The sequence below is a fragment of the Mobula birostris genome, chromosome 13 (genome assembly GCF_030028105.1).
Source record: "Mobula birostris isolate sMobBir1 chromosome 13, sMobBir1.hap1, whole genome shotgun sequence".
NCBI classification, from domain to species: domain Eukaryota; kingdom Metazoa; phylum Chordata; class Chondrichthyes; order Myliobatiformes; family Myliobatidae; genus Mobula; species Mobula birostris.
Genome location: NC_092382.1, coordinates 70,985,686 through 71,001,467, shown reverse-complemented (window position 1 = coordinate 71,001,467; position 15,782 = coordinate 70,985,686). Strand labels below are relative to the sequence as shown.

The window sequence follows — 15,782 nt, the reverse complement described above, 5'->3', positions numbered from 1 at the left end:
GAATAGTATCTGGGGCCAGGCTGCTTTGTCTGTGTGCAAGTAAGGTGAGAACAGTCAGATTTTGGATTTCCGCTAATGTGGTCTAGGGATGAAACAACAGGCATTCTGGATAGTAGTGCATCAGTCGTCGAGTGTGCTGGGTCCTCAGGTGCCGCAGGTGATGTGCTGATGTAGTTGGGCCGAGACTTATTCAAACTACCTGATTAAAGGTGTCTGGCAAAGATATGAAAGCCGTCGCGGTATGTCATTTCTTGCTTCTTTATAATGATATTAAATACGCCCAGTGCTTGCTTGACATCTGCCTTTGGCAGTACATAAATGACAGTGAGGATCACGCCGGGGAACTCCCTCGGTATGTAGGATGGTCTGAGTCTGGAGAACAAGAATGAAACAAGAGCTCTATGTCGGAGCGCCGCTGCTTTGTTCTTGCCTGATGCTGCTGACCGGTCCATCTCAGTGAAACAGAAAACACAATAATCACTTGCTTCCCTCCAATACAGCAATCTTACCTCTAGGTCCTATGACTTACACTCCAGTGAAGGTACATTGGCCAGGAATAAATTGAATGACTGAATTGAGTTTTTTACTTACATCTTTCGTATACATTGTCATTGTCGTAGTCATACTTTATTGATCCCGTGGGAAATTGGGTTTTGTTACAGTTGCACCAACCAGGAAAATAGAGTATAAATATAGCAATGTAAAGCCATAAATAATTAAATAATAATATGTAAATTTTGCCAAATGGAAATAAGTCCAGGACCAGCCTATTGGCACAGGGTGTCTGACCCTCCAAGGGAGGAATTGTAAAGTTTGATGGCCACAGGCAGGAATGACTTCCTATGACGCTCTGTGTTGCATCACATACCTCTCCGTCTGAATGTGCAATGTGCAATTACTTATGGTAAATTATAAGGACTCTCTGAAGAAATCCCTTGGCGCCTGTCACATTGACCATCGCCAGTGGTCTAATCTAGACTCCGATTGCGAGGCCTGGCGACGCACCATTCACCGAACTGTCTCCTCCTTCGAGAACACACGCAGGGCCGGCATTAAGGACAAAAGGAGAGGGAGGAAGAACCGTGACACAGCAGCACCAAACCCAGAACAGAATTTCCCTTGCAGCTGCTGTGGCCGGTCCTGCCTATCCCGTATTGGCCTCATCAGCCACCAGCGAGCCTGCAGCAGACGTAGGCAGCCCCCTTCCTAAATCTTTGTTTGCGAAGCCAAGCCATGATGATGATAATAACACGAACAACAGGACAGTCCATACAATATAGAAATACAATTGTATCAGGGTGAGTTAATCAGTCTGCTGGCCTGGTGGAAGAGGGTGTCCCTGAATCAACAGATTGGTGGATAGATGTAGGATAGAAGATTGGTTTACAAGAGGCGATCTGCGTTTTCAGCTGTATATAGGTTATAAATATCTGTAATTACTGAGCTACTGTGCGTACATTTCTCTAGTTTTTGCACCTTTGTCACTTTACCCTCATACGATTTGCTCTTCCTCAGGTGAGTCTCAGCATTTTACCATCAATGTAGAGCGCAGAAAAATATATGCAGCCATCGGGGGAGAAGCCTTCTTTTCAGTGCGGCCATCAGGGAAGATCTCAAGTGGAAGCTGGACCTTCAATGGGAAAACTATCTGTCAGTGGATCGATCAATTCGTGTCCATTGATAATCCCTATACATCGCGAGCTGAACTATTCACCTCCAATGGGTCGCTACTGCTGAAGTCGGTGAACGAGTCAGACAGTGGGGTGTACCGTGTGAACATGCTTCCAATCCGTGGCCCAAAAACCTTAGCGACCATCACTCTCGAAGTCACTGGTAAGTGAGACTTTGGTCTTGTTCGCTCATTTATTGAAGGGCTGCTCTTTTTTATTTGTTTTATCTCTACTTTCCAACTTACTCTGTTACACTGTAAGTCACTAATCTCTTGAAGGTTTATCTTTTGTTGATTAGGAAATGTTAGCCAATGCATAGGATAACTCTGCCCTACATTTACTATGGGATCTTGCCGGTTAGGCGTCGGCTGGATGGACAAAATAAGATCATGGGGGCTTGTGGGTGTGGAACCCAAGGCCGTGTGACCCTAGCTCAACCTAACTTTCACATCTGGCATGATTACACCAGTTTACTTTAAAAAAGAACTACTCTTCGATACAGAACTTATTTCAATTTTTCATTTGTTACCATTTAGTATTCGAACTGGATTATCTCATTACGCGTTTTGAATCACATTAATTCTTTAATGTGTGTGTGTTTGTGTGAGAGAGAGACTGTATGTGTGTACTTGTGTTTTTGTGTGTTTGGTATTGAGTTGATATCGCTTTGTATGAACTTGTGGGCAGTTTAACCCCTGCCCGTCAGCTGAAGTGTTCTGTGACGCCCCGGAACACACTGCCAACAATGTCACAGCTCTGGAACACAGAAAGACTATTTCAAAATAGACATACAACACAGAAGTTCAGAATCAGAAGATAATCCCACGTTGAAATATACAACGATTAATAGGAAAACAGAGGTTGTGAAAAAATGTGTTTATCGGGGGTGAGAAGAATGTGTTTTGGCACCTGATGAAATTAGCAACCTGATCAAATGTCACGTGTGTAATGGCTCACGTGTTTAACTAGAAAGTTGCTTCTGTTGCTGCTGGCAAGGATGGAGTTCAGGTGAAGGATGCCCATTAGCTTTCAGTGCGAAGCAACTTCCAGAAAATCCATTCAACCACGCTAATTGTCCTGAAAAAAAAACTCATGATACAGCCAGTGCTGTGTAACCTGAGCTTCCAGATTCTGCTCAGCCATTTCAAATAACCACAGAGGAAAAACTTCTCTGGTGATGAAAAGACAAAATAATGCGGATGGCATAACTCTGAACTTAAAAAGACAAATTATCAGAAACATCAGCAAGCTATGCAGAAATTATGGAGAGAGAAATTTAACACAGTAGGCGTTCAGATGGATGACATTTCCTCAGATGCTGTTTTGAGAGATCAATAATGTTCTCAGCAAACCATGTTCTGTTCCTGTTCTGCCTTGGATCTGTGCTCCCAGATTCTCCAGAACGGGAGAATGTACGCACTGTCGCAACTTGACGACAGCCCTGCATCATCAACAGACAAGGTAGATTTGGTCTGAAGTCTCCTGTGTGAGCCTAGAATCTATTAAGTCTTCAGTGTATGTTAAGAATTGAATGCAGACAATACTATACTTTGACAAATCTACAAGACAGCTTTTGGGTTGTTAATGTAATTATTTGCATCCTGTCAGTACCCTTTCAGGGTCACTGTTGTTACAAGTGTGGAAACACAACGATACCAGTGTTGGTTACCAATATACACTCATGTTCAAAAGCTGTACACGCATTTCATTGTTGCTTTGGAACTAGAATTTCATTATTGCGTGAGGAACTTCGCAAAGTTCAATATTCTGGGTTATGCTTGTAGCAACAAAGTCAGACATTTACACCAGTTTCTCTTTTTATCAGCAGAAAAGTATACTGTAGATTGATATAGAGTCATACAACACGGAAACTCATGATATCTATTCCATCTAGGACTTTTGGACTTTTAATTTGTGTGTATTTCAATCAGATGTCCTCTCAGTATTTTAAACTATTAAGACTACACGCCCAGAGGCATCATACATTTCCCACCCTTTTCAGTCCTGGAATCTTCCTTGTTAAGAACAATCCCTATGTTTTTTTTTCAGCTGTGCAGCCCAACGATATCTCTGAGCTGAAAAAAAGCTGAAGAAATGTGCAGTGCTTTCTTCACCTCCCTATCCACATGAGATTCCACCTTCAGGGAACTATGCACCATTATTCCTATATCCCTCTGTTATACTGCATTCTTCACTGCCCTAACATTTACCACGTATGTCCTATTTTGATTAGTCCTACCAAAATGTAGCACCTCACATTTATCAGCATTAAACTCTGTCTGCCTTCTTTCAGCCCACTCTTCTAACTGGCCTAATTCTCTCTGCAAGCTTTGAAAAGCTATTTTTTTTTATCCACAACGCCACCTATCTTAGTATCATAATCTGCATACTTACTAATTCAATTTACCACCCCATCATCCAGATCATTAATGTATATGAAAAACAACATTGGACCCAGTACAGATCCCTGAGGCACACCACTAGTTACCGGCCTCCAATTCTGTGCAGTTTTATGTCAAATACATAACAAACCTACATAAACTGTGCCATGTGTGCATTCAGTGCGCTCATACTTTTGTCACAGGAAAAATAAATTGCACAACATAAGATTTTTGTGCACACTGACTACTAAAAATTAGAGGTAACATTGTTTGGAGCTGTGACGTTGTGGTCATTACAGAGACTTGCATGGCTCAGGAGCAGGAATGGCTACTTCAAGTGCCAGGCTTTAGATGTTTCAAAAAGGACAGGGAGGGAGGCAAAAGAGGTGAGGGCATGGCACTGTTGATCAGAAATAGTGTCACTGCTGCAGAAAGGAATGAAGTCATGGAGGGGTTGTCTACGGAGTCTGTGTTGGTGGAAGTTAGGAATAGGAAGGGGCCAATAATGCAACATGGTGTTTTTTTTTTGAAAGACCACCCAATAGTAACAGGGACATCGAGGAGCAGACAGCGAGACAGATTCTGGAAAGGAGTAATAATAACAGGGTTGTTGTGGTGGGAGATTTTAATTTCCCAAATATTGATTGGCATCTCTCTAGAGTAAGCGATTTAGATGGGATGCAGTTTGTTAGGTGTGCTCAGGAAGATTTCGTGACACAATAAGCCTACAAGAGGAGAGACTGTACTTGATCTGGCATTGGAAAATGAACCCGGTCAGGTGGTAGGTCTCTCAGTCAGAGAGTATTTTGGAGATAGTGATCACGATTCTATCTCCTTTACCATAGTATTGGAGGGGGATAGGAACAGACAAGTTAGGGAAACGTTTAATTTCAGTAAGGGGAATTACGGTTTTTGTTATTGTGCATTGCGATGTACTGCTGCCGCATAAAGACGGATTTCATGACATATGCTGGTGATACTAATCCTCATTCTGGTTCTGATTTTGTACAGTCAGTGATTCGCTGCTAACATCCACGGCTACTTTATTTATTGCTGCGTAGGATCCATTTAAGAAATGAACTACGCCTCTAATAGTTGTCAAGTTCCAGAAGTGCAAACAGTTTGCTTGCTTCATATCTGGCAACTCTCTCAATCTACTGTGCGATATTACACTTGTAAATGTTTTGAGTTTACCCTCCACCAGCAGTCACTTTACACAGTGCATTCCAGACTGCTTCTGGTATATGGTTGGAAAACGTTTTCCTCAGATCCCTCTGCATTACCAATCCCTTTCCACGACTATTATCTAAATAGTTTACCGTCTCGCACAGTGAGAAAGATGTCCCGTTTTGATTATTTCACTACCAGATGTAATGAAATAGATGCTAATAATGCTTTATCTTGTATATAAGTTTATGCTACACGTATGGTGTTTGAAAAATTGACTGTGCTGAAGCTAAAGTTAAAATGATCAACTTCTGTGCCTCACATTACTGCGTTGTTCAATCACTTTGCTCCGCCATCCATGTGATGGAGACAAATTATTTGTGTTGGTGTTCGTTTAATATAATTCCCAATCTGTTGTGCAGTGACTTATCTATAGGAAAACCACACCCGATGTATATCGCGTGAGAACCGGCGTAGATTGGGGGACCACTTTGCTCAGTATCTATGCTCCGTCCGCCAGAACAAGCAGGATCTTCAAGTGGCCACCCATATTAATTTGACTTCCCGTTCCGATTCCAATATGTCCGTCTATGGGCTCCTCCAATGTCACGATAGGGCTACACTTAGATTGGAGGAACAATACCTTATATTCTGTTCCATTAGCCTCCAACCTGATGGCATGATCGATTTCTCAAACTTCCAGTAATGCCACCCCCCCCTCCCCCACTGTTGCCCATTCCCTTGTGTGTCTCTCTCATATTATGTCCTTGCCAGCCCATTGCCTCCCTCTGGTGCTCCTATCCACACATTTTTTTTTCTTTCTTCCATGGCCTTCTGTCTCTTTCACCAATCAACTTCCTAGATCTTTTCTTCATCCCTTCCCCTCCAAGTTTCACCTATTTCCTGGCATTTCTCTCACCCCCCCCCCCCCGACACACCTTTCAAATCTACACCTCAGCTTTTTTTGTCTCCAGCCCTGCCGACATGTTTCGTCCTGAATCGTCGACTGCACTCCTTTCCGTAGAAGCTGCCTGGCCCGCTGAATTCCTCCAGCATTTTATGTGTGTTGTTCGGATTTCCATCACCTGCAGATTTTCTCTTATTCCAGCTACATTTCGACAAATTGAAATTAATTGGTATTAGAACAACGACACATCAGTTGCACATTTAAGGTGAAAGCTGATGTAGGAGGATGGCAGTGATCCTGCATTTAATATTAGTGCTAACACCGTAGGAGAGAAGCATCTGTACTAATTCTCCACCTGGTTTGTTAGCTATTCAGTCATATGGGGCAGTAATGTACATAATACAATATTGCATTTGTTGGTGCCATTGATCTACCTAATCGCGATCAGCTGACTCAAGGATTTGGGTAAATCTCCAATTGAATACTATGCAGAGAAGGAAGAAGTTAAAATATGGGTGTCTTAGGAATGTATTTCAGAGAATGACCAGGACACGCTGTTACATTAGCAGTGTGGTCAGTGTTAAGGCTCCAGAGACAACATTATCGTCATGATCGACGATGGGCAGGGAATAGTAATGGTGTCGGCAGCGTGGCCAGCTGTGAGGTTATCATCTCAGTTCAGTGAGCTTAGATCCAGAGTTGCAGTGACAATATCCCATCGGTCAGTGATGTGTTTTCAAAGTTCAGACCATTCTGCATTTTGAATACAAATCCTGTCATCGTTCTGATGTTCCAGCAGTGTACTCAATGTGTCTGGTTGTGTCTGCCACTTTGCAGTTCCAATCTACACAGTGGCTCCACAGGAGGTCAGAGAGGTGAGTCTGAATGTGATTAATGTAAATTTTGGGCAGATTCATCAAGGTTGTGTTTCACATCCTTCCCCATCTGTAGAGACTTCTTCCTTGGAATGTTTACTCGTATTGGAGAAACATTTCATATGGTTGCAAAATCTATAATAATAACATGTACTATTTTCATTTCATAACAACATGTGGCATATTCCATATGTCTGTATGTGCTGAACTACAATGAATTAACTGAATCTATTTCTGAACGCAATTAATGTGATTTGTGATGTGCAATAATACCCTTTGTTGTTGTACACAGCCTGGTTGGAACAACACAAACCTGAACATTTATTTGCAGCATTCTTCACAATATGTTAAAGTGTTTAAGTATGTTCAACAGGATATACATGTATACAAGATATTTAAACAATTATATTGACTATGTCATTGCCAATATGTGAGTTCAGAAAAAGAAGCAGCTGTATAAAGCTGTAAATGAGGTCGACTCGATAGTTTTAGCATCCCTGGTGTGTTTTATCTGCAGCCACTCAACACAAGCAGCACCTCATTTCATATTTTAGGTTTTTTATCCACAAATACACTAAACTATTTCTGGAAAGAATTTTCTGCACTTTGACCAAATAAAAGAGATGCTTCCCTCCGCTAGCCTGCAGTTTGCCCTTGAACACGCTATACCCCAGCTCAGCACACCACCAGCCCCACCCCCACCGATAAAGTTTGTGTGCAGCCATGGGAGCTGGTGGACAATGGCTGTATGAGCCGCTGGTGTATATCGTAAGTCCTGGTTATGCGGCCACTGACAGCAGACGGATAATCTCTGAAGAGTGTTGATTATCGCTGGGGACATCGAACACAGAGACGATTTGTTGCCGTTTTGCTCATTGTCATTAACGATTTTGAAAGATATTGTAGTTGAGATTGTTGTGGTGATTCTGGCATGTGTATGACCTGCACCAATGGTACAGGTTACTCCTGAACCCGAGGTGTCCAATATCCTTGCGGGCAGGTTGGCTGGATTCTTTTTGGTGGATTTAAATTATCTTTTCCCGGGGATGTGAACCGGCGTGATAGTGCTGAAGATGCGGTAGTCAGTTCAGAAACTGAGGCTCCAAACAAGGAAAGGCTGATGATAGGGCAAAATTGCAGTCAAGAGGATGAGTTGAATTATAATAGATGGATAAAATCGAAACAGGTAAATACTGGACTTAAGGTGTTATACTTGAATGCGCTAAGTATGCGAGATAGGGTAGAAGAACTTGTCACACAGTCATAGGTTGGAATAGGTGTATAGGATGTTGTATGAATCACTGAATCATGGATAAATAATGAGCGTAATGTTTCGGATACACAATGTGGCGATAGGACAGTCAAGAGGGTAAAGCGGGCGGCATTGCCCTGTTGATTAAAAATGAAATCAAATAATCAGAAAAGGGTGATACGGGGTCCAAAGGTGTTTAATCATTATAGATCGGGCTAACGAACTGTAAGGGTAAAAGACCCTGATGTACAGACTCCCCAAAGGATGTGGTCTAAAAATTACAATGGGAGAGAGAAAATGCATACCAAAAGGACGATGTTACATTAGTCATGGGAGATTTCAATCTGCAGGGAGCCTGGGCAAATCATCATCATGCTGGATACCAACAGGGGGAATTTCTAGAATGCTTGAAAGATGGCTTTTTAGAGCATCTCGAGGTTGAGCCGACTACCAGATCAGCTATTCTGGATTGGGTGCTGTGTAATGAGCTGGGATTAATTAGAGAGCTTGGTAAAAGGCTGCTTTGGGGAAAATGATCATAATATGATCGAATTCACCCTGATATTTCAGAAGAAGCAGCTAAAGTCAGGTGTATCAGAATTAGGTTTGAATAAAGGTAATTACAAAAGTTTGGGAGAGGAATTGGCCAGAAATGATTTGAAAAGAACACTGCTAGGGATAACAACAGAGAGGCAAGGGCTGCAATTTCTAGAAGGAACTTGGAAGGCACAGGATACATACATCCCAAGGAGGAAACATTTCCAAAACAAAAGATGACACACCCGGACGAAGAAGAGAAGTCAAATCCAACATAATACACAAACAAGAGGCACGTAATAGAGCAAGAGTTCATAGGAAGTTAGAGGATTGGGAAGATTTTAAAAAAACAGCAGAAGGCATTAAGAATTCAAAGGAGGAATACGAAATTATGCTAGCCAATGATATTAAGGAAGATAGCGTAAGTTTCCTCAGATACATAATGTTTAAAAGAGAGGCTAGAGTCGATATTGGACTGCTAGAAAATGACGCTCGAGAGGAAGTAATGGGGATAATGGGATTTGCAGAAGTTCCAGGTGTCAAATGTCAATACTTCTACCTACTAAGTTCCTCTGACGAAACCCCGCCCAATGAACACCCAAAGAATAGAAAAGTTACTACCTGGGAAAGGAGACTACACTGACCAGGTGTTCTTACCTGTCTTGATTTAATCTCCATGTAACCTACCAGCGATGTGTGTTGGTTTACCTGAGGAGAGTTATTGCTCCTTTGCATCGAAGCCTCCCATTTAAAGCCACACTGACTGGTAACTGATGATGAATGTGACGTGTCACCAGCAGAATACTATTTTGCTTCTCCTTTCCCGGAAGGCGGTTCACTTTCACCGCAGGTAAAATGAGACCACAAATAACTAGATATAGCTGCAGAAAAGATTCCAGCCAGCCTTCCGACGCCAGTAGGAATTTCATTTTCCTGGTGTCCGGAGCCTTCAGCCCCACTCCCTTCACCCCCCTCCCCCGGTCAATTCCGCAAACTAGTTGGAGTCCCTGGCCCGCTGTCAATCCTGCTGAGACTGCAAATTCGGCGGGAGGAGAGAGAGCAGTGCCCCGCGTGTGCGCAGCCCTCCGGTGAAAAATGATATTGTATCCGTTAAATAGGGACCATGGACAATTCTGATTTGATGGAGACAGACGTGAAAGCACAGAGGAACATCTGGAGAAATTTCTGAAACGCCAGTTCACTGCTGTTGTTACTGCGCAGTCGGGAATCTTCCAGAGGGAAGGCATCAGAATCCTCGGCTTTGCCTGCTGTTGGTGACCGAGATTGAGGTTGAATCGTTCGGATAGAGATGACGCTCAGTACTTGGTGTCAGAGAGCGGATCGGAGGCTCGAAGTTTTCGGATGACTCAGAGTCGGACTGTGGTCGGGCATGGCAGGGAGAGTTTTTCTTCCTCCTCCTGTCTGCGTGAGATGTGGGACATTTGAGAGACTTTGAACTTTTTACTGTTCTCATGGACTTCTTCATCAAGTTATGGTATTGTTGCACTGTTGTAACTATATGTTATAATTATATAGTTTTGTTAGTTTTTTCAGTCTTGGTCTGTCCTGTGTTTTGTGATATCACACCAGAGGAAATATCGTATCATTTCTTAATGCATGCATTACTAAATGACAATAAAAGAGGACTGCATGTCTTCATAATCTAAAAATGATGACTAACTTCATACCCATACTTTTGCTAGATGCTGCCTTGTAAGCAATGATCCCTATTGATAGCTGTATTTTGTCAGGTCTATGCATTCCTCTGGTATGTATTTTGACTGCAGTAGGCACAGAACCATAAACATTACGCTATGTCTGAATGTCCCTTTTTACTCATGTACCAGGTTTCCTTATGATGTTCAGAGCTTTGATCTCTGATATCACCCTTTCCACGTCACCGGCTTCTCCAGCCCTCTCCTATTACGTCACTGAGTTCACAAGACCAGTAATTCGAAATGTCGTTGAACCATGCATTTTCGTGCTTTTTCAAAGTTTCAAAGGTTAATGTCAGTGAAATGTATACAATACACATCTTCAAATGCTATTTCTTCGGAGCAATTCACGAAAACAGTGGAGTGCCCCTAAAGAGTGAATGATAGTTAAAGCTCCTCTCTCTCCCACGTGTAAGCAGCAGAAAGCAACAATCCCCTAACCCCATCTACATAAAAACCCACAACAGCAAAGGCACAGACTTGCAGTACTGCAAAGACTACATTGTTCACCCGGCATTCGACATACCACAGGCTCTCTCTCTCCCTAATAAGGGAGAAAAGGTGGTCTCCATTTCACGATGTTAAAAGTCTGTTGCGTCGCTTTTTTTCCAAGCTATGTGCTTAAAGATCTCGAGTTGCTGGGCACACAGTCTTAGATCTTCTTTCTTACACTGCACACCAGTCTTCTGCTCGGACACTGACCTCTGAACCCCCCGTCTGCAGAGCCACGAAAATTCAGACCTCCAAAGATGAGCAAAGTTCTTAGGCCGAGCCCTTGGTGTGCCGAATAATGGACAGTTGTGAAACCACGATAGCGGATCCCATTCCCGCAAGGAACCGTAGTCAGCCTGTAACTCCAGGTCAGGGTCTTCAAAACAACCTTGAGGAGGAAAAACGGAGATATTAAAGATGGAAATAGAGCTGTTTCTGAAAAGGCAAGCTTGGAGTTGCCGTTAGGAGTCATTAACGCTCCTATATTCCACCTTCTTATTGTGAAGTTGTTGAATTTCACCGCTCATGGAATAATGACCGTGAGACGCAAATTAAAATATCCCTTTGCAGCGTTAATTTGAATTGTGTTGAATCATTTTCATTGAATTATCGATTCTCAGAAACACCAATAAGTAAAGGTACCAGAATGCCAGCAATTATTCATTAGCTTGTGCGATTTAAGCATTGATTGTTCTCTATTTGCCCAGTCTGTACCTCTCTGTGACTCCAACCCAATCTATCTCATGCTTTAGGATTGTTTACTGTCATTCAGCAGTCCACGAGTGTAAAGGAGAGCAGAACGAATATTGCACGAGTCCGGTGCAGCTGTCAAAAACACATTACTTATAAAAACAGAATAAATATAAATGGAATACTATGAAAAATAAAATTACACGCAGCTATTTAATGTGCTGGTAAATACATAGGATTAACTGTACGCAAACACTGATGGTATGTACTTAAATAGAGGCTGGTTGTGGGAGTATCTGAACATGAGATGACTGACCGGAAATGATAAAGTGACAAAGTGGATGGTCACTAAACTGTGCCTGACTGTCTGAGCGTTGTGCAGCACAATTGCAAAGACTTAAAACAGTATCATACCAATCCACTCCCACTCACCTGGGGTCACAGGGAGAGAAAGTTAGAAACATTTGGATTCCTGGGCAGAAAATGTTCCAGTTGGTCTCATTTTGAATTTATCAGCAAATTACTGAGACAGATGGAAACAAATTTGCTTCTCTGCACAAGTGAGACTCTCAACTATGCATCAACTCTGCAACAGACTACTTAACCAAGCTTGAAAGAGGTGCAGTAATTTTGTCAGAAATCATCAAGGGCAAACGATCAACAGACCTTTCCCTTACAATGCTTCAATTGGAATCAGGTTTATTATCACCGGCATGTGTTGTGAAATTTGTTAACTTAGAAACATAGAAAATAGGTGCAGGAGTAGGCCATTCGGCCCTTCGAGCCTGCACCGACATTTATTATGATCATGGCTGATCATCCAACTCAGAACCCCGCCCCAGCCTTCCCTCCATACCCCCTGACCCCCGTAGCCACAAGGGCCATATCTAACTCCCTCTTAAATATAGCCAATGAACTGGCCTCAACTGTTTCCTGTGGCAGAGAATTCCACAGATTCACCACTCTCTGTGTGAAGAAGTTTTTCCTAATCTATGTCCTAAAAGGCTTCCCCTTTATCCTCAAACTGTGACCCCTTGTTCTGGACTTCCCCAACATCGGGGACAATCTTCCTGCATCTAGCCTGTCCAATCCCTTTAGGATTTTATACATTTCAATCAGATCCCCCCTCAATCTTCTAAATTCCAACGAGTACAAGCCCAGTTCATCCAGTCTTTCATCATATGAAAGTCCTGCCATCCCAGGAATCAATCTGGTGAACCTTCTTTGTACTCTCTCTATGGCTTTCCTCAGATTAGCGGACCAAAACTGCACACAATACTCCAGGTGTGGTCTCACCAAGGCCGTGTACAACTGCAGTAGTACCTCCCTGCTCCTGTACTCGAATCCTCTCGGTATAAATGCTAGCATACCATTCGCCTTTTTCACCGCCTGCTGTACCTGCATGCCCACTTTCAATGACTGGTGTATAATGACACCCAGGTCTCGTTGCACCTCCCCTTTTCCTAATTGGCCACCATTCAGATAATAATCTGTTTTCCTGTTTTTGCCACCAAAGTGGATAACTTCACATTTATCCACATTAAATTGCATCTGCCATGAATATGCCCACTCACCCAACCTATCCAAGTCACGCTGCATCCCCTTAGCATCCTCCTCACAGCTAACACTGCCGCCCAGCTTCGTGTCATCCGCAAACTTGGAGATGCTGCATTTAATTCCCTCATCCAAGTCATTAATATATATTGTAAACAACTGGGGTCCCAGCACTGAACCTTGCGGTACCCCACTAGTCACTGCCTGCCATTCTGAAAAGGTCCTGTTTATTCCCACTCTTTGCTTCCTGTCTGCTAGCCAATTCTCTATCCACATCAATACCTTACCCCTAATACCGTGTGCTTTAAGTTTGCATACTAATCTCCTGTGTGGGACCTTGTCAAAAGCCTTTTGAAAATCCAAATATACCACATCCACTGGTTCTCCCCCATCCACTCTACTAGTTACATCCTCAAAAAATGCTATGAGATTCGTCAGACATGATTTTCCTTTCACAAATCCATGCTGACTTTGTCCGACGATTTCACCGCTTTCCAAATGTGCTGTTATCACATCTTTGATAACTGACTCCAGCAGTTTCCCCACCACCGACGTTAGGCTAACCAGTCTATAATTCCCCGGTTTCTCTCTCCCTCCTTTTTTAAAAAGTGGAGTTATATTAGCCACCCTCCAATCCTCCGGAACCAGTCCAGAATCTAACGAGTTTTGAAAAATTATCACTAATGCACCCACTATTTTTTGGGCTACTTCCTTAAGCACTCTGGGATGCAGACCATCTGGCCCTGGGGATTTATCTGCCTTTAATCCCTTCAATTTACCTAACACCACTTCCCTACTAACATGTATTTCTCTCAGTTCCTCCATCTCACTGGACCCTCTGTCCCCTACTATTTCTGGAAGATTATTTATGTCCTCCTTAGTGAAGACAGAACCAAAGTAATTATTCAATTGGTCTGCCATGTCCTTGCTCCCCATAATCAATTCACCTGTTTCTGTCTGTAGGGGACCTACATTTGTCTTTACCAGTCTTTTCCTTTTTACATATCTATAAAAGCTTTTACAGTCAGTTTTTATGTTCCCTGCCAGTTTTCTCTCATAATCTTTTTTCCCCTTCCTAATTAAGCCCTTTGTCCTCCTCTGCTGAACTCTGAATTTCTCCCAGTCCTCAGGTGAGCCACTTTTTCTGGCTAATTTGTATGCTTCTTCTTTGGAATTGATACTAACCCTAACTTCTCTTGTCAGCCACGGGTGCACTACCTTCCTTGATTTATTCTTTTGCCAAACTGGGATGAACAATTGTTGTAGTTCATCCATACAACCTTTAAATGCTTGCCATTGCATATCCACCGTCAATCCTTTAAGTGTCATTTGCCAGTCTATCTAAGCTAATTCATGTCTTATACCTTCAAAGTTACCCCTCTTTAAGTTCAGAACCTTTATTTCTGAATTAACTATGTCACTCTCCATCTTAATGAAGAATTCCACCATATTATGGTCACTTTTACCCAAGGGGCCTCTCATGACAAGATTGCTAATTAACCCTTCCTCATTGCTCAAAACCCAGTCCAGAATAGCCTGCTCTCTAGTTGGTTCCTCGACATGTTGGTTCAAAAAACCATCCCGCATACATTCCAAGAAATCCTCTTCCTCAGCACCTTTACCAATTTGGTTCACCCAATCTACATGTAGATTGAAGTCACCCATTATAACTGCTGTTCCTTTATTGCACACATTTCTAATTTCCTGTTTAATACCATCCCCAACCTCACTACTACTGTTAAGTGGCCTGTACACAACTCCCACCAGTGTTTTCTGCCCCTTAGTGTTATGCAGCTCTACCCATATGGATTCGACATCTTCCCGGCTTATGTCCTTCCTTTCTATTGCGTTAATCTCATCTTTAACCAGCAACGCCACCCCACCTCCTTTTCTTTCATGTCTATCCCTCCTGAATATTGAATATCCCTGAACAGTGAGCTCCCATCCTTGGTCACCCAGGAGTTAGCAGCAGTTCAATTCTCTATATAATACAGAAGAAAAAGAAATATAATAATAATATCTATTATAGTAAACGTAGACTGAACTGATTAAAAATTGTGCAACAACGGACATAATATATATTAAAAATGTGAGGTATTGTTCACGGGATCACTGTCCATTCAGGAATCGGATGGCAGTGGGGGTAAAATGCGAAAAGAGGATGCCTTTGGTGCTGGAGGTCCATGGAGGTCCTTAAAAATGGACGCTGCCTCTCAGAGACACCGCTCCTTGAAGGTAACCTGGGTAATTTGTAGGCTAGTACCCAAGCTGGAGCGGAAGAAATTTCTTGCCCTCTGCAGCTTCTTTCGTCCTCTGCTGTAGCCCCCTCCCCTGTAGTAGAGAAAGATACAGCCTGTTAGAGTTCTCTCCACAGTATATCTATAGAAGATATTGAGTGTTTTTTTGTTGACGTACCAAATTTCTACAAGCTCCTAATGAAATATGGACGCTGCCTTCCTTCATTGTAGTTACATCGGTATTTTGGGACCAGGTTAGGTCCGCGGAGATCTTGACACCCAGATCACTCTCTCCACTTTGACCC

The 15,782-nt window shown here is 42.6% G+C and overlaps 1 protein-coding gene across 1 annotated transcript in view; it reads left to right on the top strand.

Moving 5' to 3' along the window:
- LOC140207987 (uncharacterized) overlaps positions 1-15,782 on the top strand; it is a 133,750-nt gene that overhangs the window by 26,344 nt on the left and 91,624 nt on the right. The window contains 1 exon segment of the mRNA XM_072276519.1: positions 1,516-1,833. Within this exon segment, the coding sequence (XP_072132620.1) occupies positions 1,516-1,833 (318 nt within the window).